Genomic DNA, 23,463 nt, shown 5'->3' with positions numbered 1-23,463 from the left:
CTTTTAGTAGCGTTAATTGTTTACCAAGGTTACATCTACAATTTTAGAATAAACATTTCAACAGGTTTTATCGTCAAACGAAAGTTTTCTCTTTTCTGTTAATATCATTTATTCTAATTTTTAATTATTCCTTGACTTGATCTATAGTACTATGACGTTAGTTATCAAAGGAAAAAGTGAACAGAGAGAGCCTCTCATTTGCAGATGGGACCTTTTGAATTGTTTGACATAGTCATCCCATCATCACAGACAAACAGACGTAACACTTCGAACATTTTTCGAATCAAATCATAGTCACGGAAACATGTTCGCCCAATGCTAAAAGGACTGAGTTTGGCCGACCATCAACTAGGTGGCGGTAGTGGGCAAACGTCAAACTCGAGCAAAAATGATGCGAGCGCCACGGGTGGTCAGTTGGCCAACTATCAAATTTTCAAATAGACCGTTAAATCGGTGTACGATGCAAAATATCAGAGTGTTACGTCTGTTTGTCTGTGCCATCATGTTGTGTCATAAGAATGTACTATTTTCTTACATAGTACTTAAACCGTATGTTATAAACTCTATTTCATATTTCAAACGATTATTTAAAAAACACATTTTTATTGCACAACTATACACAACTGAAACAAAATCTGAACGAACATTGCGAAACAGAGACACGATACCTATTTGCACAAACGCAAGCATGAAACGAGAATTGTCCATTTTCAGATAGATACAAGACAAGGCAGCACTTTCATAGGGCTTTTGAATATATTTTTTCATCCTTTTATAAGAACGCTTTTTTACGTTCGCAGAGCAAAAAAAAAACAATACACAAAGCAGAAAACACGCATTCAAACTCACATTTCCTCGAAACCGTATATTTATAATTATAATAGCAGCAAAACAAAACAAGAAAAAGAAAATCGAAAATTGTGTATATTTGCACGGAGCATCAAAACAACTAAGATGAAAAGTCAGTTTATTTTTCTACAAAAACATTTGTAAACGGATTTATATATTGTGCATTGAGGCTGGAACACTAGGAAGAGGAATAACTGGCGGTATAGCTTCAAAAGCGAAAATGATAAAACCCACACTAGAGAGAGTACTATACACACAGGACTGTATGAGGAGCAAGTTCGGTGCGAGCAAGAAAAGATTTTTTAGATTTTCAGTTTAGGGGAATACACTTCTCGAAATTGAGTCAAACTCACAAAATCTATAAAATTCGATAAATTCTAATTATTTTCCAATAGAAATCTCAACAGCGAACTTCGTTTTTGGTGTGTACAAACGCAAATTTTTTAAATGTTGGAAATTGTTTTACACGATAATGCGCTTTCTGTTCCTCAATTTTTGCATAGTAGTCTACAACAAATTGAACCTGTGGTGTGAAAATTAATGAATATACTAAAGATGCGAAATTCGGAAATGCACGAAACCAAGGCTTTATTTTTCTCACAGATGCTAATTCTAAGTGTAATATAATCAAATACTAGTAAAAAAACAAACTTATCGAAAGATTGCAGAACTTTAAGGATGTGTGATTATTAATAAACACCATATTGCTGATTGAATTGATCTTTAACAAATAAAACAAAATACAAGACAAAAGTGATTAGAATATCTAAATGCTATGGATTAATAATTATAATTAAAAAGTAAACCGTTCTTGAGATTATAGTTCAAATGGTAACGAGACGCGACAAACTAAAAACTAAACGAACCGCACGTGGCGGAAGTGTACTCTTAACGTAGAACAATGTAATTTTAAAGTAAACTACCATGAAAACAAACGCTCTTTCACACACACAAAAAAACTGTGTGATAAAACTCTTAAGTATTAACAGCGAATCAAGAGATACCGCAAAAACAAGAAAAAAAAATATAAAAAGATAAATTTTATAAATTTGCTTCAACAAAACAAAACTGAACGAAAAAGTGAGACAGAGAATTAAATTCGATTTTTGTCCTTGAGAAATCAGTACCGTGAATGTTACCCTAGGCCGAAATCCTTGATCCCAGGAGCAGTTCAAATCTTGAATTTCTTCTCCAGCGCTTGCCAGCATTCGTAGTATTTCGCGTCCAGCTTCTGGCACGTTTCCTCGCCCCACTTGGTCACGGCCATACTCAGCGACGATTCGAACATGAAGGCCTGCGTTCCGTCAGCGATACGCTCGGGCTTGAGTTCCGCATTGGAGGCACCCTCGAAGCACTTCCTGTCCGGACCGTGCGGAGTCATCATGGAATGGAGGGATGCGCCTCCCGGCAGGAAGCCGCCCTCCTTGGCTTCGTAGCGACCGAAAATCAGACCCATGAATTCGCTCATGCAGTTGCCTGGAATATTTTAAAGTTGAAATGTAAAAAACGGGCCCTAAAATATCGATGAATGCATCCATATACTTACGATGGTAGTAAGGAGGTCTGAAAGTGTGCTCCTGAACCGACCACCTCGGCGGAAAAATAACAAAATCAGCAATGGCCGTCCCGTACCGATTGCTCGGACACGTCAACACCGTGAAAATACTCGGATCGCAATGATCGAAGCTGACCGAATTGATCACCATGAACTTGGCCAGATCGTACTTGTACGGGACGTAGTTTCCGTGCCACGCCACCACATCGAACGGCGAATGGTTTTGAGTTGCCACGAACAGCGCTCCCTGATACTTGGACACCATCTTGAATCCCTGGACTTCACGATCTTCGAACCATGCTGTCGGAGTTAGGAAATCACGTGGGTTCGCCAACCCGTTCGCTCCGATAGGTCCCAGATCCGGCAGCTTGAAGTGGCCATCGTAGACCTCCAGAATGTATCCTCGGGTGGGACCTTCAACGGCTACGCTGAACCGGATACCCTGCGGGATCACGCAAATCTCGTTCGGTTGAACGTACATCTTCCCGAACTCGGTTGTTATGTCCAGCGAACCCTGCTGGGGAACTATAAAATAAATTAACAAATAATGTTAAGATGGTCGTAAAGAGTTCTTCGGTCGCTGCTTTTGGAAACCAAGTATAACTTTAACTGAGATTACATAAGCTACATAACTTTTCGAATTAGATGGACCTACTAACCGATCAAGAAATCTCCGTCGCTGTTGTACATCGCCTGGTTCTCCATCGAGCTGTTGCACAAGTACACGTGCACGGCCAATCCGTGTCGGCTCCGGGTATCGCCGGCACCGCAAACCGTGTGCAATCCAGCCACAAAGTCCACCTTTTCGGAGGGCACGTCGAACGGATTCCAGCGCATCTGGTTCGGGTTCGGGTGCTGTTCGTCCCATTTGGCGCGCAAGTACGGAGCGACATCGTACCGCTCGAACGGTTGGTGGATAACCGATGGGCGTACTCGGTACAGCCAGCTGCGGACGTTTTCGGTACGGGGAGCCGTGAAGGCACTACCGGAGAGCTGTTCGGCGTACAGACCGTAGGCGCACTTTTGCGGGGAGTTTTGACCCTCTGGAAGAGCGTTCGGGCAGCGGGAGTCCTCCGAGGAGAAGTGTGACCCGAAACCGGAGAGGTACTGTTGGGAATGATAAAGGTAAGATTTATTCACGTTATATTAAAAAGGAAAGTTTCAAACTTCAGCGATATTATTTATTGCACCCTTAATGATCCTATGAAACGTAAATGAGTGCCAATGTGACACCATATTTTGTCACCATATATATTTGCTCCCAACCAACTCCAAAACTTCAGGGTTTTAAGATTTTTAAGAGTCTAGCTTTCTTCTTTAGAATATCAGGAGTGTCTAACAAGACCTGGCAGAGTTATTATTGAAGAAATTCTGGCTAAACTCCTGTAAAAACTTTTGGAGAGATTGATTGACATGTTTGGCAGAGCAGAGAGATATGCCAAAAGTTTTGGAAGAATTTATAGCACGGGATTCCTAATGGAAATTAAATCGGAGTTAATTACAATACTGACAGAATTCTTAAGTGCCCCACACAATGCATACGTTTGCGTGTGCGTGACAGTAGTTTGACACATTTCCCATGGGAAAACTGTCAAAAAAAACGCAAACCTCGACGGAACGGACGCTATGTGTTCCAGGCTTTACAAGAAACAGCAACATTTTGTAAATTTGAAAACTTTGAAATTGTTCAATTTCAATAAATGACGTAACATTCAAAGATTGAAAAATTATTGAGCAAACTAAACTACCCGAGCAGGAGAAAATAGCTGAAGAATAACAAACTCAGGTATGGAAAAACGAATACCTACAACCTGAATGAGGTATTATGAAGCCCTGCATAAGTGGTAAAATACCTAAAATAATAACTGATGTGTTTCCTGTGCATAACACGCGAATAATGGCTTCAGGTATGGTAATACCTAAATAATAATCGGCGATTTTTTCATACAACTAGTGATTTTTCCATAAATGAATAATACCTCAATCAGTCCTCAAAACCAAAATAATAACTCGTTGAGGTATTCTATCAATACCTACAAAATACCAAAATAAGTTATTTTCAATACCTGGACAACCGACCAATACCTGGTTTTGGTATGATACCTGACTTTGGTATGCTCCAGTTATGTATCAGTTATTCATTCCTGCTCGGGTAGTGATTTTTCCATAAATGAATAATACCTCAATCAGTCCTCAAAACCAAAATAATAACTCGTTGAGGTATTCTATCAATCCCGAGCAGGAATGAATAACTGATACATAACTGGAGCATACCAAAGTCAGGTATCATACCAAAACCAGGTATTGGTCGGTTGTCCAGGTATTGAAAATAACTTATTTTGGTATTTTGTAGGTATTGATAGAATACCTCAACGAGTTATTATTTTGGTTTTGAGGACTGATTGAGGTATTATTCATTTATGGAAAAATCACTAGTTGTATGAAAAAATCGCCGATTATTATTTAGGTATTACCATACCTGAAGCCATTATTCGCGTGTTATGCACAGGAAACACATCAGTTATTATTTTAGGTATTTTACCTCTTATGCAGGGCTTCTTAATACCTCATTCAGGTTGTAGGTATTCGTTTTTCCATACCTGAGTTTGTTATTCTTCAGCTATTTTCTCCTGCTCGGGATACAACCTGAATGAGGTATTAAGTAGCCCTGCATAAGAGGTAAAATACCTAAAATAATAACTGGTGTGTATTCTGTGCATAACGCGTGAATAATGACATCAGGTATGGTAATACCTGAATAATAATCGGGGATTTTTCCATACAAATAGCGATTTTCCATAATTGAATAATACCTCAAGCAGTGCTCAACACCAAACCAATAACTCGTTGAGGTATCTCATCAATACCTACAAAATACCAAAATAAGTTTTTTTCAATACCTGGATAACCGACCAATACCTTGTCTTGGTATGATACCTGACTTTGGTATGCTCCAGTTATGTGGCAGTTATTCATTCCTGCTCGGGTATACAATACAATATACGGGATTTTCGGTAGGTTAGTAGCAATTTCGGTACCAAGCATCGTAAAATTGCTTTGGCATATTGTATCTGACCGGCATGGAATCATAAAACGTGTTGACTCCTCACTTTAAAATTTGGTCAACCCCAGTAATAGATGTATATTCACGAGTTCTAAGATCTAACGGAGTTCCAACATCCTAGTCTCAATAACCATTAAAATATCGAGATTTGAAATTGAAAAAGGTACCCGGGTACCCTGCCGGCCACATAAGTGTTAAACGCCTTTCAAAGTCGCTTGGCTTTCGTAAAAAAACATGATTTTTCTGATAAAATTTAAACCTGCCAGGGATGAATAAAAGAGTTTTGAGAGTCATCTGGTATACAAGGCATTGATGGGGGGCAATGTTTTAAAAGACAACCTTCCATCGATTTTTATTACACATTTTGAAAAATCAATATTTTTTTAGAATCTCAACTCATTTGCATGAAAATTATCATAAAATCTTCAACAATAATCACATCACTTATCCCATCGATACAGAGTTATTTAGGATCTTCCGCGGTTGAAGCATTATTAAGTATCTTAACGCTTGATGTCATCGGCCAAAAGTTTGGGGTCACTATCGTAAAACATGGGAAAGTGATTTGTTGATATCTTTGTCATCTTTCATTCAATTTTAACTCTTCTTGGCTTATTTGAAACGTAATGAATGGTTCTTACTGTAAAGCCATTGAACCACACATATTTGTTAAAATTTACATACTAAAACTTAACGTAAAATTTAAAGGTAATAGAAAATAGGTTATATTGCCGCTCTCATCTTAAAATTTAGTCGACCCAATTTCCAGCGATACTGCCGTAAGTTTGAATTCATTTTTTAGAAAATTTGGCAACTTTGGGTTAACCTTACATACAAATATTTTTTAAAAACTTTCACCTAAATCATTTTTTTTTATCTGTATTAACGAGATTTTTAGCCCTAGGCTAGTTCATCTCGGGACCCACGCTTTACTTCCCTTCCGAAGGAAGAACTCACATTTTTGTGAATTTGTCGGGAGTGGGATTCGATCCCAGGTCCTCGGCGTGATAGTCAATTGTTCTAACCATCACACCAGGTCCGCTCCACCACCTAAATCAAGTTCAAAGTTACTTACCGGCTGTTCGGGTCCGTATGAAGTTGATCATCAATATTAACTTCTTTTCCCGATCAGCCTAGATAGCTGTGTAGTGTCGGTAGCGGTTGTCTCAATTGGCTAAGAATAACACTACGGACCACCTGTTCCGGGGGTAAAAGTCCACTAAACAGGGAACCCCAATCCAAGGTGTCAGGCGACCCGTGCTGATGGATGAATAATTGAGGAGGTTTAAAATATGCTCGATCTTTAACGGAGCCCGTAACGTAGGTAGATCGCCTTTATGTGTTGCGTTACGGTTCAAGATCTACCAAACCGAACCCTAGTGACATCCGGTTTGTGAAGTTGGGGTAATGTGTTTTGGTAATAAAGATTCATGGTACAAAGTCCTTGTTACTGGTGACAGTTTTAAAATTGCATTTATTCTGCCTTGCTGATAGTTAAAGAATCGGACTTTGCCCACCCGAGACTACACTTGATGTTAGGAAAACAAACATGCTTTACGTATCTAATTGCGTATTAACCTATCAAGGACTGTTAAGTTCTGGTAATTCAAGGACTCACGTGCATTCTTATTGCAGAACACATTCTCTAATATGACAGAGTTTTGCAACTAGCCTAAAGTCCCGGGGTTTTCTTTGTTGTCCTGGGACTAAACTAGAAGCAAGACATGGATGGGGCTAGAGTTCCGATGCATGGATAAATATCAGTACCACCGTTTTGGTTTTTCTCAGAATTCAAATAGATTGTGTTTGATTAGGGGCGCTCTTTCGCTGGGATTCAAATCTCTATGATAACGGGACCTTTTTATCGAAATCTATTTCTTGCACCTCTGGGATAACAAAACAGGAACTGTACAGAAATCGATGCTTCATTGCCTTTCAATGACAATGGAGTAGTACGACATGCACTGTACGCACCTGGCCGTTTCCCTTCGTTTAATTTCGATAGCGTATGAGATGCAGCGGGGGTCAGGTCCGACATCGACCGGTGGGTAAGATGGAGATTGGAGATCCAATGGAGATCGTGATCTGATCCAAGATCAACATGCAGATTTCTTCCTGGGCCAGAACTTGGAGTATTCCTTCTGGTATATAGCATGCACTTTGTCTGTCCACTAAATGAAACACCCGCGGTTCGATAGTTAAAATTACACGAAACTGCACATTTATTAAAGACGAACAACTATATTGATTGCACTTATATCTATATTCTTCTTAAAACTAAACACATTAAAATTGCGCGTGGGCTTGCTGCCCGAGTGTTTCTACCGGCGAGACCCAAATCCGACTGACGACTTCGCTACTAGGATAGAAGGTGATGAGCTGTAGGTAACTGTCCGAACGAAGTTCATCCACGAACTGGTCACTCATTTTTTCTTCCTATAATTAATCGGCAGCAATCTGGATGTTGAAGACCTTTGTTCTGTTCGATCGGTTTGTTGTGGATAGCGATCGTCGAGCCAGCATGTAATAGCATTACACGTAGTCGCAGCACTATAGACTGCAATCTGCTGTTGACCAGGGATGTAGTGTAGGGTGGATGAGAAACGGTGGTCTTAGACATCCTCACCCACCCTGAAATTGCAAATTTCTGAAAAGAGAGAAAACAGGAGTATCCTCTTCGATATGGTGGGGGAATGGAACGGGAATTACGTGTGATTGCTGGATGGTTTGTCCTCGGGTTCTTCTTCAGGTTGGCAGTCCGGTATCGGTAGAACGCACAACTTCTCTACCGGTCGGGTTAGCATGCCAGAGGCAGTCCTTACTGTAACGACCCGAACAACGTTATCATCTCCTGGATGTAGCTTTGATATTCGCCCCATTCTCCAGCGCATTGGGGGAACCTTGTCGTCTTGGATAACGACCAATTTTCCGACTTCCACCTGTACCGGCGGTTTCCATCGTTTTGTCCTGGCTTGGAGTTGACATAAATACTCCCGGCGCCACCTTCGCCAGAAATCTTGGAGTTTTCGTTGCATCACTTGGTACTTGTTGAGACGATTCATGGTGATGTCTTCGAGGTTGGGTTCGGGTAATGCTTGGAGTGACGTGCCGATAAGGAAATGCGAGGGAGTCAACGGTTCCAGATCATCCGGATCCTCCGTCAAGGGAGTGAGCGGTCGGGAGTTTAAGCACCCTTCTACTTGAACAAGCAGCGTTGTGAAGTCTTCTGGAGAAACTGGATCTTCACCGATGACCTTCAACAGGTGTTTCTTAGCCGAGCGCACGGCGGCCTCCCAGAGACCCCCGAAGTGAGGAGCGCTTGGTGGAGAAAAATGCCACTGAATTCCTTGCATGGCACAGTCCTTGGAAACAATCTCTCTGTGGGTTTGATCCTTCAGTAGCTTCAGGAACTCCTGCAACTTATTCCGAGCACCGACGAAATTGGTTCCGTTGTCGGAATAGAGGTCGCTACATTTTCCCCGTCTAGCCACGAACCGATGCAGAGCTTGGAGGAACCGGTCAGTCGACAGGTCTGTGACTAATTCGAGATGCACCGCCTTCGTGCAGAGGCATATGAAAAGCGCAACGTAAGCTTTCACTGCCGGACGTCGAGGGGCTGGCCGGATATATATGGGTCCAAAATAGTCGACACCTGCTCGAGAAAATGGCCGGGAAATGGTGACTCGTGCTGCTGGTAGATCTCCCATATATTGCTGGATTGGTGTTGGTCTCGAGCGATAGCATTTGAGGCAATTGTGGACTATTTGTTTAGCGACACTTCGTCCTCCTAATGGCAGAAACCGTAGCTTTACTACAGCCAGAAGAAGCTGCGTACCAGCATGTAATAGCTTTTCATGGTAATGCTGCAGAAGTTTGCGAGTGAAAGCGTGGCGAGCTGGCAATGGAATGGGATGCTTGCTGTCTTCCGCTTCCTGGGATTTGCTCAAACGGCCGCCCACCTTCATGATTCCATCCTTGGAGATCGTAGGATTATACCACCGTAACGGAGAGTTCGATGGAAGAACGGCTTGATTTACGATCGCCTTCCATTCCTTACTAAAAGCTTCCTTCTGCACTCGTCTTATCAGAACGTTCTCTGCCTCTCGTAATTCCGCTGTAGTCAGGAATGATCCATTCTTCCTGTCACTTGTAGGTTTGCGTAGCAAGTCCATCAATCGTAGCCAATAAGCAGTTCGGCGGATCATGTCCGTATAGGAAGCGAATTTACTGATGTATTCTTCGTTGAATTCAGCATACGGCGAAGCTACGGTTGCTGCAACAGTACGACGTCTTTCATTCTCACCTTCTTCTCCAAGTCCTTGCTGAAGTTTTGGCCATCCTTCAGGATCACCTTCCAACCAACTTGGCCCTTGCCACCAGAAACGATTATCTACGATGTCTTCCGGTGTAATTCCTCTCGATATGAGATCTGCAGGGTTTTCAACGCCTGGTACGTGTCCCCAGAGTCCCTTTTCAGTGATGGCCTGGATCTTCGACACCCGGTTTGCAACGTACGTCGTCCATGCTGTAGGAGTAGAGTTTATCCAGCGTAGAACACAGGTCGAATCAGTCCAAAAAAATGTCTTCATCGGACGCTTCAATGATGATTGGACCTTCTCAAACAGTTCAGCAGAAAGCAGTGCTCCGCAAAGCTCTAACCGCGGAATCGATTGACATTTTAAGGGTGCTACTCGGGACTTCGAAGTAAGAAGCCTAACCATCACCTTCCCAACGGCGTCTATACTCCTTAGGTAGACACAAGCACCAAAGGCCTTCTCTGAGGCGTCTGAGAAACAGTGTATTTCCACAGAAACCGCTCCGGGAACGATGACGCAACGATCAATCTTGATTTGGTTGAATGCCGATAGTTGATTTCGCAGTTTTAGCCATGTCTCACCCACCGTGGAAGGAAGTGGCTGATCCCAGTCCAGTTTTTGACCTTTCTCGTCCTGAATAGACCACAGCTGCTGCATGAAAATTTTTGCGGTGGTAATAGCAGCTCCCAGTAGACCCAAAGGGTCAAAAAGTGTGGCAATTATGGACAAAACTCGACGTTTAGGGAGCTGCTCTGCCTCGTCTAACGGTGGGATTTCGAATTGGAATTTCAACTCGTCGGTTTTGGGCACCCAAGTCAGACCTAGAGTTTTTATGGACGGATCGGTCCCAAAATTGATTTCTGCTGCTTGTTTAATGGCAAGGTCTTCTGGTGGTACGCCTTCCAATACCTGGGAGCAGTTAGACGCCCACTTTCTCAACCGGAAACCTCCTTTAGACATCATGTGGGCAAGTTGTTCTCGGAGAATCAGTGCCGTTTCGACGTCGTCCGCTCCTGTGATGACGTCGTCCATATAAACGTCCTCACTAGCTGCTTGTGCTGCCTTGGGATACTGTGTTGTTTCATCTTCCACCAGTTGCTTAACCGTCCTTGTAGCCAAAAAGGGAGCTGGTTTGGTACCGTATGTCACGGTGTTCAGCTCGTACACGCCAACCTCTTCTATCGGTGAAGATCTCCACAGGATGCATTGGAGTGGCCGATCTTCTTCGCAAATGTAGATCTGGCGGAACATTTTTTCCACGTCTGATACCAGCATGATTTGGCGTGTGCGACACCGTAGAACAATCGACCTTAGATCCTCCTGAATCACTGGCCCCACCAGTAAAACATCGTTCAACGACACTCCTGATGCCGTTTTACAGGAAGCATCGAACACTACTCGTACCTTAGTGGTGGTGCTTGCCTCCTTGACCACCGGATGATGCGGCAAATAGCATCGTTGGACCGTTTCCTGAGTAGTTTGTTCGACCTTCCGCATGTGTCCCATCGCAAGGTACTCGTCCATGAATGCGACGTATTGCTCTCGCAAACTGGCATCCCTCGCCAGCCTACGTTCCGTTCCTTGAAGCCGACGATAAGCAATCTCTCGGGACTCGCCCAAGTGTAGGGGTGTTTCGTTGTGTTTCGGAAGGGCGACGGTGTACCGACCATCTTGCTCTCGACGAACTGTTTGCTGGTAGAGCTCTTCACACTCCCAAAACCGCTCCAATAGTAGGTCCAGCCTTCCGGACGTTGAAGTGTTGCAACTGATTTGCAGGGAGTTGACGGAAGTAGATGCGCCTCCACAAACGACCCATCCGAATACCGAGTCGTTGAGGATTGGTAACCCTTCGCCTATTGAGATTCGCCTGCCTGTTTTGAAAAAGTCGAAGAACGACTCAATCCCGAGTACGATGTCTACTCCCTTTGACTCAAAAAATGCCGGATCTGCCAGTTCGATCCCGCTTGGAATGGTCCAACCATCAATATTGACCGAGGTTGTCGGAAGATTAACAGTCACCTTGGGTAGAATGAGGAAATCCAATTCCCGCGAAAACGGAGATACTCGCGAGCGTACCACCGCTCGGATTCGTTGCTTAACTCTTGTTGAAGCTTGTCCGATGCCTAGAACCGAGATGTCCACCTTATCTCGAGTCACTTTCATCCGTTGGCACAACCGTTCGGTTATGAAATTGCTCTCGGAACCGGAATCTAACAGAGCACGAGCAGGATGCCGATTGCCGTCGTCGTCCACCATCACGACGATCGCTGTTGCAAGGAGAACTTGCGAAGAGTATTGGTGCGCTGCATTTGAGACCGTTGTATCAGTGGCCACCGCATTGGCCACTTGAGAGGAGCTGGGTTGCGAAGTTCCTTGTGATTCCTTGTCGGAGGATAGACTGTTGCCCTTTGCAACTGTGGAAACCTTATTTCCACCACTCCTTTCTGACTTGAAGCAGACCATGGAATGATGGCGACCCTTGCAATGCCTGCACGAGTACTTTGATTGGCATTCCCGAGCCTGATGTCCCGGCCTGAGACAATTTCGGCAGAGGGAATGAGTTCTCAGCAGGCCGTCCCTGTCTGAAACCGATAACCGTTGGAATGTGCTGCATTGGAACAGCGGATGATTCCCCGAACAGCATACGCAACGCACTCCGGACGTTTGCGATGTGGTGAAGCTAGTTCTTGTGAAGGATGACTTCTGCTTCGGCTGTGGTGGAGGCTGATGGACACCCCTAGTGTCCATAGATTTGGGTGGCAGTGACTCCAGTACGTGCACTCGCCGATTGAGGAACTCCCTGTGCTCATCTAGAGAATCGTTTTCCTTTGACGAAGAAAACTCTTCCCATCCCCTACGTGTCACTGGATCCAAGCGTGACGTGAGGATGTTCACCAGCAGTAAATCCTTATACTCGGCTGGCTGGATTACCTGATCGAGGGTTTGCACTATCCGCTCAAAGCTTTCCAAAAGTGTGTGCAATTCCCCGACGGATTCCTTGGAGAGCATAGGCAACGACAGCAGTGACTGGATTTGCCTCTTCTTCAATTGCTTACTGTTATAACGCTTCAGTAGCATATCCCATGCTACCTGGTAGTTTGCCTTGGTTATCTTCAATGGATCGATCAGGCTCCGTGGTTCCCCTTGAAGACAACCCTTCAGGTAGTGGAATTTTTCGACTTCCGGAAGATCAGGCTTCCAATGTATAAGAGAGGTGAACAGGTCCCGAAGCCTAACCACTCGTCGATATCTCCATTGAAGCTTTGAAGCTTGATTTGCGGCAAGCGCACATTATCAAGCACGCCATGCATTGTCGCATCGGCAGTTCTCACACTTTGGTCTAACGACGATGGTTCCCTCAACTCCTTAACTTGATCCACAATTAAAGATTTCGCCTCATAATAATGATTGTTGAACTCCCGCCTTTCCTTGTCATAAGTCTCCTCCCCGTTATAATCGTCGTGAGATTTAATCTCAACTAACGTCTCGGAAAATTTCTCCCATATCTCTTCCAATTTCTCCAGACGAACCTCCACTTGAGAAAGCTTCGTATCCTCCTTGAAATCCTCAATGAATTCCAAAATGTCCCGAAGTGAGGACTGTGTTCCCGCAAGCCTTGCAGTTAGTTGCTTCAGCGAAACTTTCTTAGTGGATGATCCAGCAGGCGGCATAGTTGACGTCACAAATCACCGGCAACAGAATAGAGAGATGGTGGTGTAATATTCCGCGTATACGCCTAGCTTGGCTGGCATATACTATCGTGTTCACTAACCTGACAAAACAGGCGGTTCCGCCCAACGATAATCGACAATCCAAATAGCAAATCACGATCAGTGCAGTGTGATTTCTCAACGTCAACCAGTTCGTCTCAGCAATAACGAAAAGTAGAGGAATGAAGAGGAGGGAGATACGATGTAGTATTCAAAATAAATGCCACGGCTGGACATGTACTGTGGTGGCTTACCCAGACAACCAACAGCGGTGCAAGTCCAGCGTGCAATTCACTCAAATGTCCAAGGCGGATGATCAACGTTCACGAAAGGCATTCGACAGACCCAGCCGGGTCCACAGGGCTCACGTGTGTAAATAAGGAGTCGAAGAGGATACGAATTTCGATCAACAGGTGTATTTACTGTACGCCTAGCTTCGGCAACATATACTCTAATAAAGTGTATTTACCTGGACAAATATTCGTTGACGCTGCCTCTTCTCGTCCACACGTACCCCGATGGTAGTATCGATCCTTCCGTGATGATCGGTGTCGTTCACCAGATGAATGGATTCCAATCGATGAATGGCGGGTCAGGCAATGAATGAATCACCACCGAGGCGATCTTCCCAGGAGACGAAATGGCACCCTGTTGCCACGAATGGTCTCGTCGTTCACACAACACCACAAAGTGCAAGACCGTGTCCGAAGCCACCTGACGGTCCTGTCCAGGTCGAAAATTGGGTGTAAGTACAATGAAAGGCACACTTCGACTGGACATATACTCGTTCTTTAACATTTACCTGTGAGACAAGTTTCGGCGCTTGTCCAGTGAGTGTCCTCCGGCGAAGTACCAATCCTTAGGTTGTTGTCCTCCTCCACTTGGAAGCGAATGGTAATCGTGTCGAGTTCCAGCCACACGATGGGAGCCAGTATCCAGGAAATATCCGAGAAGTCCAAATCTCGATGGTATCGCGCATGCAGATTTGTGGAAAACACAGGTGTTAGGATGTGATGGTAGCCTAGGGTCGGCTGGACATATAGTAAGCGGTCTTCACTAACCTGACAGAAAATACCGCGCAGCGAATGTCCAAGCCAAGCGACGCTGTTTCCAAAAGATGATGGTGGATATCCTTTATTCCTTTGATCGCATTGATCCTTTGTCGCAATCGATCCTTTCTTCCTCAAGAACAATCGCAGCATTCAGCCCTCCTTGGCTGGCAAAATGGCACCAAACAGCGTCCCAACGTCCAGCCCGCGTCGACGATATCCAAACCGAGCTTCAGTTGATCCTTCACTGGTCCCGATCCGGTTCGAAGGACCACAATGTACGCACCTGGCCGTTTCCCTTCGTTTAATTTCGATAGCGTATGAGATGCAGCGGGGGTCAAGCCCGACATCGACCGGTGGGTAAGATGGAGATTGGAGATCCAATGGAGATCGTGATCTGATCCAAGATCAACATGCAGATTTCTTCCTGGGCCAGAACTTGGAGTATTCCTTCTGGTATATAGCATGCACTTTGTCTGTCCACTAAATGAAACACCCGCGGTTCGATAGTTAAAATTACACGAAACTGCACATTTATTAAAGACGAACAACTATATTGATTGCACTTATATCTATATTCTTCTTAAAACTAAACACATTAAAATTGCGCGTGGGCTTGCTGCCCGAGTGTTTCTACCGGCGAGACCCAAATCCGACTGACGACTTCGCTACTAGGATAGAAGGTGATGAGCTGTAGGTAACTGTCCGAACGAAGTTCATCCACGAACTGGTCACTCATTTTTTCTTCCTATAATTAATCGGCAGCAATCTGGATGTTGAAGACCTTTGTTCTGTTCGATCGGTTTGTTGTGGATAGCGATCGTCGAGCCAGCATGTAATAGCATTACACGTAGTCGCAGCACTATAGACTGCAATCTGCTGTTGACCAGGGATGTAGTGTAGGGTGGATGAGAAACGGTGGTCTTAGACATGCACTAAATACTAAGGATACGGGTAATGCCACAAAAGATCTAAATACTGGTCGCAGTGGCTCACCCGAACAGAAAAAAAAAGTTCAAAGTTACTTTGACTTATTATCTTTCGAATGAGACCTAGGATTTTGAAATCGGACGCAAATTGGTGGAGATATGAGCCTAAAAAAATGACATGTTTTTGAGGGGGTGACCCCAAACTTTTGATCGGGAGTGTATATGGTTTCGCGTTATGCGTTTTACACAGTGTATTCTGTGCATCATTGCCTTTGGCGCACTCAAATCTATTTCGGTCTGGCTATATCTGGCTTTATTTTTGCTGTTCTTTTTTGTGCTGTGATTGTCAACAGTTTAATCTTGCCTAGTTTGGATAGTGGCTACGGTTAGGATAGCTCAGATCAATCTTCAGCACAAAAGAACAGCAACGATCAATCTTTTCAGACCTATGCAAAATGGTGCAGCCGAAGTGGCGTTAGTCCAAGAACCTTACTTCCGTAAGGGGAATTTCTATCTTGGAAACCTTGCGAATCCGGTGTTTGCTACTTTCAGTAAAAATGAGATGGCAAACTCACGAGTCATGCATATGTGCTTGTCAACAACGCAATCATTACTACGCTCATCTCTGAACTAACTACTAGATGAGAGATGTATGTTCTATTACAATCGATGTATCTGTTGGAAACCTCAACAGGAAATACGTTTATTGTTCGATTTATTTACCGCATGATGAACCATCCCCTACGGATGCTTTCAAGCAAGTCATTGCATACTGCACTTCAAAAGGCCTTCCGCTAATTGTTGGTAGTGATGCTAATGCTCACCATATAATCTGGGGCAGCTCAGACATCAATTTGAGAGGCTCCAGTTTGATGGAATACTTAAGTAGTACAGATCTTGGATTACTTAACATAAGCAACCGCCCAACCTTCATGGTATCTGCTAGAGAGGAAGTGTTAGACATAACGCTTTGCTCTAGAAGAATTAATCACGAGCTGACCATAATTTGCATGTGTCAGATGAAGAATCTTTATCTGATCATCGCTACATCTTGTTTGAACATGTGAATGTTACTTCGCAAACTTTGCGTTTCAGGAACCCCCGGTCAACCAACTGGGATCTCTTTACCGATTTGGTTGCAGCCAAATTTCATGGATACTCACCTCCATTGACACTCCAAGTGATTTAGATGATGCCATTGATACTACAACAGCCTTCATCATGGAAGCTTTTGATGAAGAAGCTTGCCCTCTGCGGTCTGTGAAGACCACAAGAGGAACCCCTTTGGTGGAACTCTGATCTGGCGAAGCTCAGGAAACAATTTCAGGTCGGCTTGCAAGACCTAAATGTTTATTCACACTTCCCCGGATGTGTGGATATTACATCTTCGAATGAACCTGATGTCTTTTCTTGTAGTTATGATTCTTTAGCTTCGACTCGGAGTATTATAACTTTAGAATCGATTGAATGGGCACTTAATAGCTTTGCTCCTTTCAAATCTCCTGGGGCAGATGGGATTTATCCTATTTTGCTTCAGAAGGGATTTGATCATTTCAAACATGTTTTGAAACAACTACCGTTGGGTGCCCTAATTTCGCGCGGGTCCAAATTTCGCTCACTGATAACATTTAGAGATCATAATCATAAAACTAATTGTTGAATTGTCCAAATTTCACTTCAGCTATACTATATAAAGCGAAATTTAGACAATTCAACAATTAGTTCTATGATTATGATCACTAAATATCATCAGTGAGCGAAATTTGGACCGCGTGAAATTAGGGCACCTCACGGTACCGTAAACCGGGGTCAAATTGATCTCCGGGTCGAAATTGATCAGACGTTTATCAGTTATATTAAACATACTTTAAATATTTTCCTTACAAATATCGTAAAGTATCTGATTCAAACAGCTCGATTCTTGTGGGGAAACTATTTGAAGCATGCATAAACTAACTGTAAAACGACTGATCAATTTCGACCCGGAGATCAATTTGACCCCGGTTTACGGTACTTGTATGCAGTTTTGCTACAGGGTATATTCCCAAATCCTGGTGGGATATTATCGTAACGTTTATGCCGAAAACGGATCATGCGTCGTATGAAGAAGCAAAGAGCTTCAGACCTATCAGTTTGACCTCTTTTCTTCTGAAATGCTTAGAACGCATTGTAGATCATCACATCCGTGATATTCATCTGGCCAATGTGCCTCTCTTCATGTGAACCAACATGCTTACCAATCTGGAAAGTCCACTGTGGCTCTATTACACAAAGTTGTTTACGATATCGAGAAGGCATTTGCTCAACAGCAATCCTGCTTGGGTGTTTTATTAGATATCGAGGGTGCCTTTGACAACGTGCCTTTCGATGCCATATTGGAAGCCGCACGGGGTCATGGTATATCTTCAATGATTTCCAATTGGATTCACCAAATGCTGAAAAACCGACATCTATTCCCGACATTGCGTCAAGCGGCGATTACAGCCGAATTCTGTTCTAGCAAATCTGCAGTTTGATTAATTCTCGCGCTTAGTATCATACGAGCGTATCTAAAATGATCGATTTCTCTTCATCGATTTTCTCTTTTGTCAGCAAATAAATAATTTCCAGTTGATTTTGTTGTATTAGGTGCTAGTCCTAGACCCTAGTCGCCCTTCACCGAAACACACAGAGAGATCATCCGGATAATGATCGTATTTCCATAATCCGAAGAGAAAATCGATAAAGAGAAATCGATCATTGTAAATACGCCCGTATGATACTAAACGCGAGAATTTACTATTTTCACCTGCAATCGAAGCCCAGATGGTAAAAAAGATCCTCATAACCAGATTAATAGTCTCGTCGAACTATTCCGAAGGAAGACCTACCTTAGCAGCGATCAAGGCGCTTTATTTTACATAATAAGCTAGCACAAATATACAAAAGTTGAGGGTATTTATTGAGAAAATATTAACACAATAGATAAAAAAGGGTTTTTAGCCATTTTTCTCATGCGATACATTCCATATAAACGACCGCGGGGCAAGATGGGCCACCTTCAATTTTGAGCGTATTTTTGAAGCATTTAGAAAGTGAATAATTTGTATTACAAGACTATCTCACAACCCACTTCAACCAAGCGGAAATTATAACATAAGAACCTTGCACAATGGTCCGAATTAACGTTTTAGCAGGAAGAAAATCCATATCTCTGTTATCAATAATTTCAGGCGTTTGGTGTGTTCAGAGAAGTTGTTTGCATTAAATGCAAATTTTGTTTGTTGCATCTTTAAAAAAAATTGATTACCAAGCAGAGGAAAAAAGCTCAATAATAGCATGTTTTGATATGAAGAACAAAAAGTGATAGTTGTTTGTTTGAGAAAAGAGGTAAAAGTACTGAAAATAATATCTCAATTTTACTCCTGGAACATCATCATCGTAGCACATTTAGCTCTTGGTAAGATCTAGCCAATAGCAGTGAGCTATTTGATTGATCATCAAATATCATATTTTGCTATTGGTTAGATGGTTCAAGAACTAATTTTTGCTATTATTTTCAGTACTTTTACCTCTTATCTCAAACAAACCAATATCACATTTTGATCGTCAGTACTTGAACTCTGCCCGGGTAGGGCAGTCCACGTCTTAACACAAATTTGGAATACAACTTCTTAATTTTGAGTCAAATGTGATCGAGTTCTTCACCAAACTTGTAGCCTACCAAGTTGTAGGCAATGCTATTGTTAGCAACTTTGCCGAAGACACCTTTTCTCTAGCTCTTAGTTTGAACGTAGTAGGACAATTCAGGGAGGCCCCTCCAAAAACGTTTTTACAATAACTTTTTTATTTGATTTTTTTTCGGAGCAATTGAAGAACAAATAATAACGCATATTTGTTTTGAACATTACATGTTGCTAAGTAGCATAAACTTCGAATTGGTAGTATTTTGTGTGAATAATTTATATATAAAGTAAAAGATGAAAATGGTAAGATGAAAATTAGGTGAATAAGTCATTCTTGCATTTACCTATCATGTACACACTTAGAAAAATGCATGTAAATTTGCGTCACTTTGGATGCAAGCGGCACATATAACGTAAATTTAAACGTCCAAGTGACGTAATTTTCTGTCACATTTAATTGAATTTTTCGTCATATATGAAACGTGACGACGCACGGTTCTCAAATCGTTTACGTTATATTGAACTCAGTTTTACAAGAATGACGTATTATTAAGTCAAAAAACCTATAAATTTACGTCATCAAATTGCTTACGTTCTATGCATTAAATTTGCGTCGTATACGATACACACTATAGTGTGTACATAATAAACGTATTCAGCAAACTTGCTCTAAATCGATAGATCTACTACTTCGCCGTAAAATGTATACAGAAATTCTTGCTAATAAAAAAATTTGGTTCCCAATTCCTTCGAAAATATGTACCACCCTATTTTTTATGTACATTGAAAAGTGGGCCTTTAGGAACAACTTTGTAGAAGACCGTATTTGTCGAAAAAATCATTTGAAGGCGCTGAATGCATCTTTCTTCGTAAATCTGGGTCCTGGACCACTGTGCAGTAGGGTGTTCCGATCCATTTTCGGAATAGATCACCTAGATGAAAAAATTTCGTTGCCATGAAGTGAAGCCAGATAAACGCAAAGGTTACGAGAATCATCAGTCCCCTGAACACCGCTGAGTACAAGAACAGAAATATTTCACTTCCCCTTCTGAGAGTTTACGCGAAGAACCTGCACGGCCCCCATGAGTACAATGACGTCCATAATTTTATCAACGCTTCCGCGGAAGAAGAGATTGTACAAGTTCAGAAGAGAAATATATCAAAATTGAAGATCTATACAACGAAACCTTGGTCAAGATAGGATCGATGATAGAAGATTCTGAGAAAGGGAATCATCCAATTCTATGCCATCAACGTCGTCCGTCAACCAGTGATAGTCAACACCCATTCCTATCCTATACCCTTACCAACTTTTGATGGACATTTTGAAGCATGGCCACGCTTCAAAGCTAGAACCTGGAAAACTCCTGCTGAAGTTGTCACCAACAAAGAAACCCTATAAAGTAACGATTACGCAAGAGCATGGGAGATCCTTGAAGAGCGGTTTGGAAACCAGCTAATGATTACCAATGTCATATCATTGCATTGGGATCCTTAAAGATTTCCAAAAGCTAATTAAAGGAATTGGGCAGTTTGGTGGATGAATCTTCCCGTTACGTCGATAATCTAATCAAGTTAGATCAGCAGTTCACCGGACGACAAGACCCGTGAACTTTGGGAAGCTTCCATCAACCAGGACTATAGATAGAATCCGAAGATTCTATCGTCCAAGAGTGAATTTTGGAAGTCTTTGTATGCCGTATTACGGTATTAAATAGTGACATCGAATTATATGTGCGACCTTTGTTCCGGTGAACATCAGAACTGCAAATGTCCAGTCTTCCCCAGCATTTGACAGTTGAAGAACGGTACTACAAGCTGAAATCGGCTTGTGTTTCAACGGTTTAAACAGTTTAACAGTAAACCATTTAAAGAAATATTCAAATATTAGCAGCTAAGTGTTTTCTTCCTTCCCTTCATGGGTTGGCCCCAGTATCAGTTCTCCCAGTCCATCGTTCCATCTATAAATCGTCGGGTTCATGGCCGAGCCTAAACAAGTAGTATGCTACCAGTTCCCCTGAAGCATCTCGGAGGTTACTGAAGTGGCCAAACAGTCTATGGTACGTATAATCAGACTACAGATACTATAGGGTTAAATCAGTGGGAAACATTTGTTATTTCGAAAGAGTTTTCATATAAATGGAACGTTTAATCTTAAAATTAGGATGTTGAAAGGGTAACAAAATAATGCTTTTTCAAGCAATCTAAGAAAAACAACAGCTTTTCATTATTCAAACAACGCATCCATTCGTCACGAAAGTGAAAAGCAAAAAAACAACTATAAAGCAACAGGCACGCTTAGAACTTTGAATGTGAGTGAGTAAATATGGGCTGTTGTTACTTATCACAGAAAATAAAATTAATATTCATCGGGTTGAGAAAACCGGTATTATTTATTTTGAAGAGTCATGTTAGGTATTTGCTCTTTTTTACCTTTGTCCAGATACGTACATATTATGCAACTCTCAATTTAAAGCTTGCATGTCCTGTCCATTGAGATACCAATAGTACAAATTTGGTGGAAGTTAGTTGGAAAGTAGGTTTAAAAGATTATTTCTTTTGGGTTTCTGAACAACTTTGTTGAACTGAATATTTCTGTAGAATATCGGGATTTTAAGATAACCAAGGTGATTTAAACATTTTTAATTGATTATACTGGTAATAGGCTGATTACACAGGGTCAAGAAAAGACGAGTTAGCGAAGCATAAGATTAGTAGCATCTTGGTAAGAATCACAGAAATCAATTAGAAGAGCTGAACGCGGCACTTTATTATATGAGTGTTGGTTCTAATTCTACTGACGACCAGTGTTATAGCTTCAATAAATTCCATTTGTGGGGGCTCGTCGTCCAGTTTATATCCCGTTAGTAACAGGAAATTTATTCGAATATGCTTATAGTCAGGATTGCAAAATATCTCAAAGCGACTTTTTTAATCGGCGGTTAACGTTTGACCGCAACTGACTGTCTTATGTTATTATAGAAAATCAGTTTTAGAATAAACATCTCGACAAAAGTCTGTGATCATAAGATTTCAACATAGTTTTTAAAATGTTCAAGTTTGAAAACTTTCGTGTTTTTCATGTTATTTCTGTTCTTAAAATTATTTTTTTACATATTGAACACTGAATTTTCTTCAGACCTTAACACTCGAATAGCGTTTTGAATTATCTTTCAACTAGCTTATCAGCAGCAGCAACCCACCTCGTACTCCGGCATTTTTTTTTCTTATCTCACTGGAACTGCACCACCAATTCACCCGCACAGTATTCAAGCAGAACTTATCTCACTAAAGGTTAACTTCTAATTCTAGTACCACTGTACAGAAGGAAGATCGACTGATCGCGCCACTGCCGGACTCGGCACTGATCAGCGCTGACCGTGCGTTGGCAGTCCTGATTTGAACTTGGCTGGAATTCTCGTATCAGGCCACCAAAATGACATACTCATATACCTACCTGTATCCGATGCGAGTGAAAACTAATCAAACCGGATTCCGGTTCTGGTGGTTGTTTTTATTTGAGTCTGGCTCTTGGATACTGAGGAAGCCCAAGTCAGGTAGTGCTACAGTGCTGAACATAAGTTGCTTAACATACATGATTATTAGAGTGGGTCATCGTTTACATGGAAAAATGAAAAATTCAATGGTATCCCATTCAGATCAAAGTTTTTTTGATCCCATTTCAGGACCCAAATAAGTGTGCAAAATTTGGGCACGATCGGTTATATTTACGTAATGTTTACCAAAAAAGCTTTGATCTGAGAAAACGGTTCCGTTGACCCACACTAATGATTATAAACTAATCTGAAGGACACATACACATTACACAATGATCAAAAACATGTGATCAAAATTTTAAAGTTAACAAAATTTGATCTAACTTCGTACGAAAGTTTTCAATGCTATATTTCATAAAAATGAATTATTACTTGAATGATGATTAAAGTTTTTGTATTTTAAATAACCCATCTTAAAAGTTGAATTTGATGCAAAGACTTTACTAGTAAACATATGAGATAACTCTGTTAAGCTTCGTAGTATTTACCTTCAGGTAAAATTCAATATTCGCCAGGGTTGGAATACTCAAAATATCAATAGACTTTTCTATTTATATTTTGAATAGCTAGATAGTCGAGGAAAGAAAATGTGTAAAATTCAGGTTACAATAGAAGCTTTGCTGAAATTCCATTTAATTGATTAATTGAAAATTAACCGACAGAGATTTTTGAATATGGCCTCTTTGTATCCACATTGTTTCGCACATACTGACCATCACTGTATATGCAAAATACCTGATGCCGATTGAGACCGGTATCGAGAACATAT

General features: G+C 41.9%; 1 protein-coding gene across 1 annotated transcript; it reads right to left on the bottom strand.

Annotated features, from left to right (window-relative positions):
* Positions 1 to 906: 906 nt before the first annotated feature.
* Positions 907 to 22,598, bottom strand: LOC109405872 (homogentisate 1,2-dioxygenase). Its single transcript, XM_019678931.3, has 4 exons — positions 22,341 to 22,598; positions 3,064 to 3,511; positions 2,396 to 2,929; positions 907 to 2,325 (listed from the first exon to the last, which is right to left on the bottom strand). Exons 1-4 carry the CDS (start codon positions 22,353 to 22,355, stop codon positions 2,021 to 2,023), a joined length of 1,302 nt encoding a protein of 433 aa, XP_019534476.2. The 5' UTR covers positions 22,356 to 22,598; the 3' UTR covers positions 907 to 2,020.
* Positions 22,599 to 23,463: the final 865 nt, after the last annotated feature.

This window comes from Aedes albopictus, chromosome 2 (genome assembly GCF_035046485.1).
Source record: "Aedes albopictus strain Foshan chromosome 2, AalbF5, whole genome shotgun sequence".
NCBI classification, from domain to species: domain Eukaryota; kingdom Metazoa; phylum Arthropoda; class Insecta; order Diptera; family Culicidae; genus Aedes; species Aedes albopictus.
Note: the sequence above shows the minus strand (reverse complement) of the source record. Positions and strands in the feature narration are given on the sequence as shown.

Bases quoted from the DNA above. Each gene is read 5' to 3' on its own strand.
- LOC109405872 (XM_019678931.3), bottom strand. The intron at 2,930-3,063 runs GTTAGTAGGTCC...TTTATTTTATAG, and splicing joins CGACGGAGATTTCTTGATCG to TTCCCCAGCAGGGTTCGCTG. The intron at 2,326-2,395 runs GTAAGTATATGG...AAAATATTCCAG, and splicing joins CAGACCTCCTTACTACCATC to GCAACTGCATGAGCGAATTC.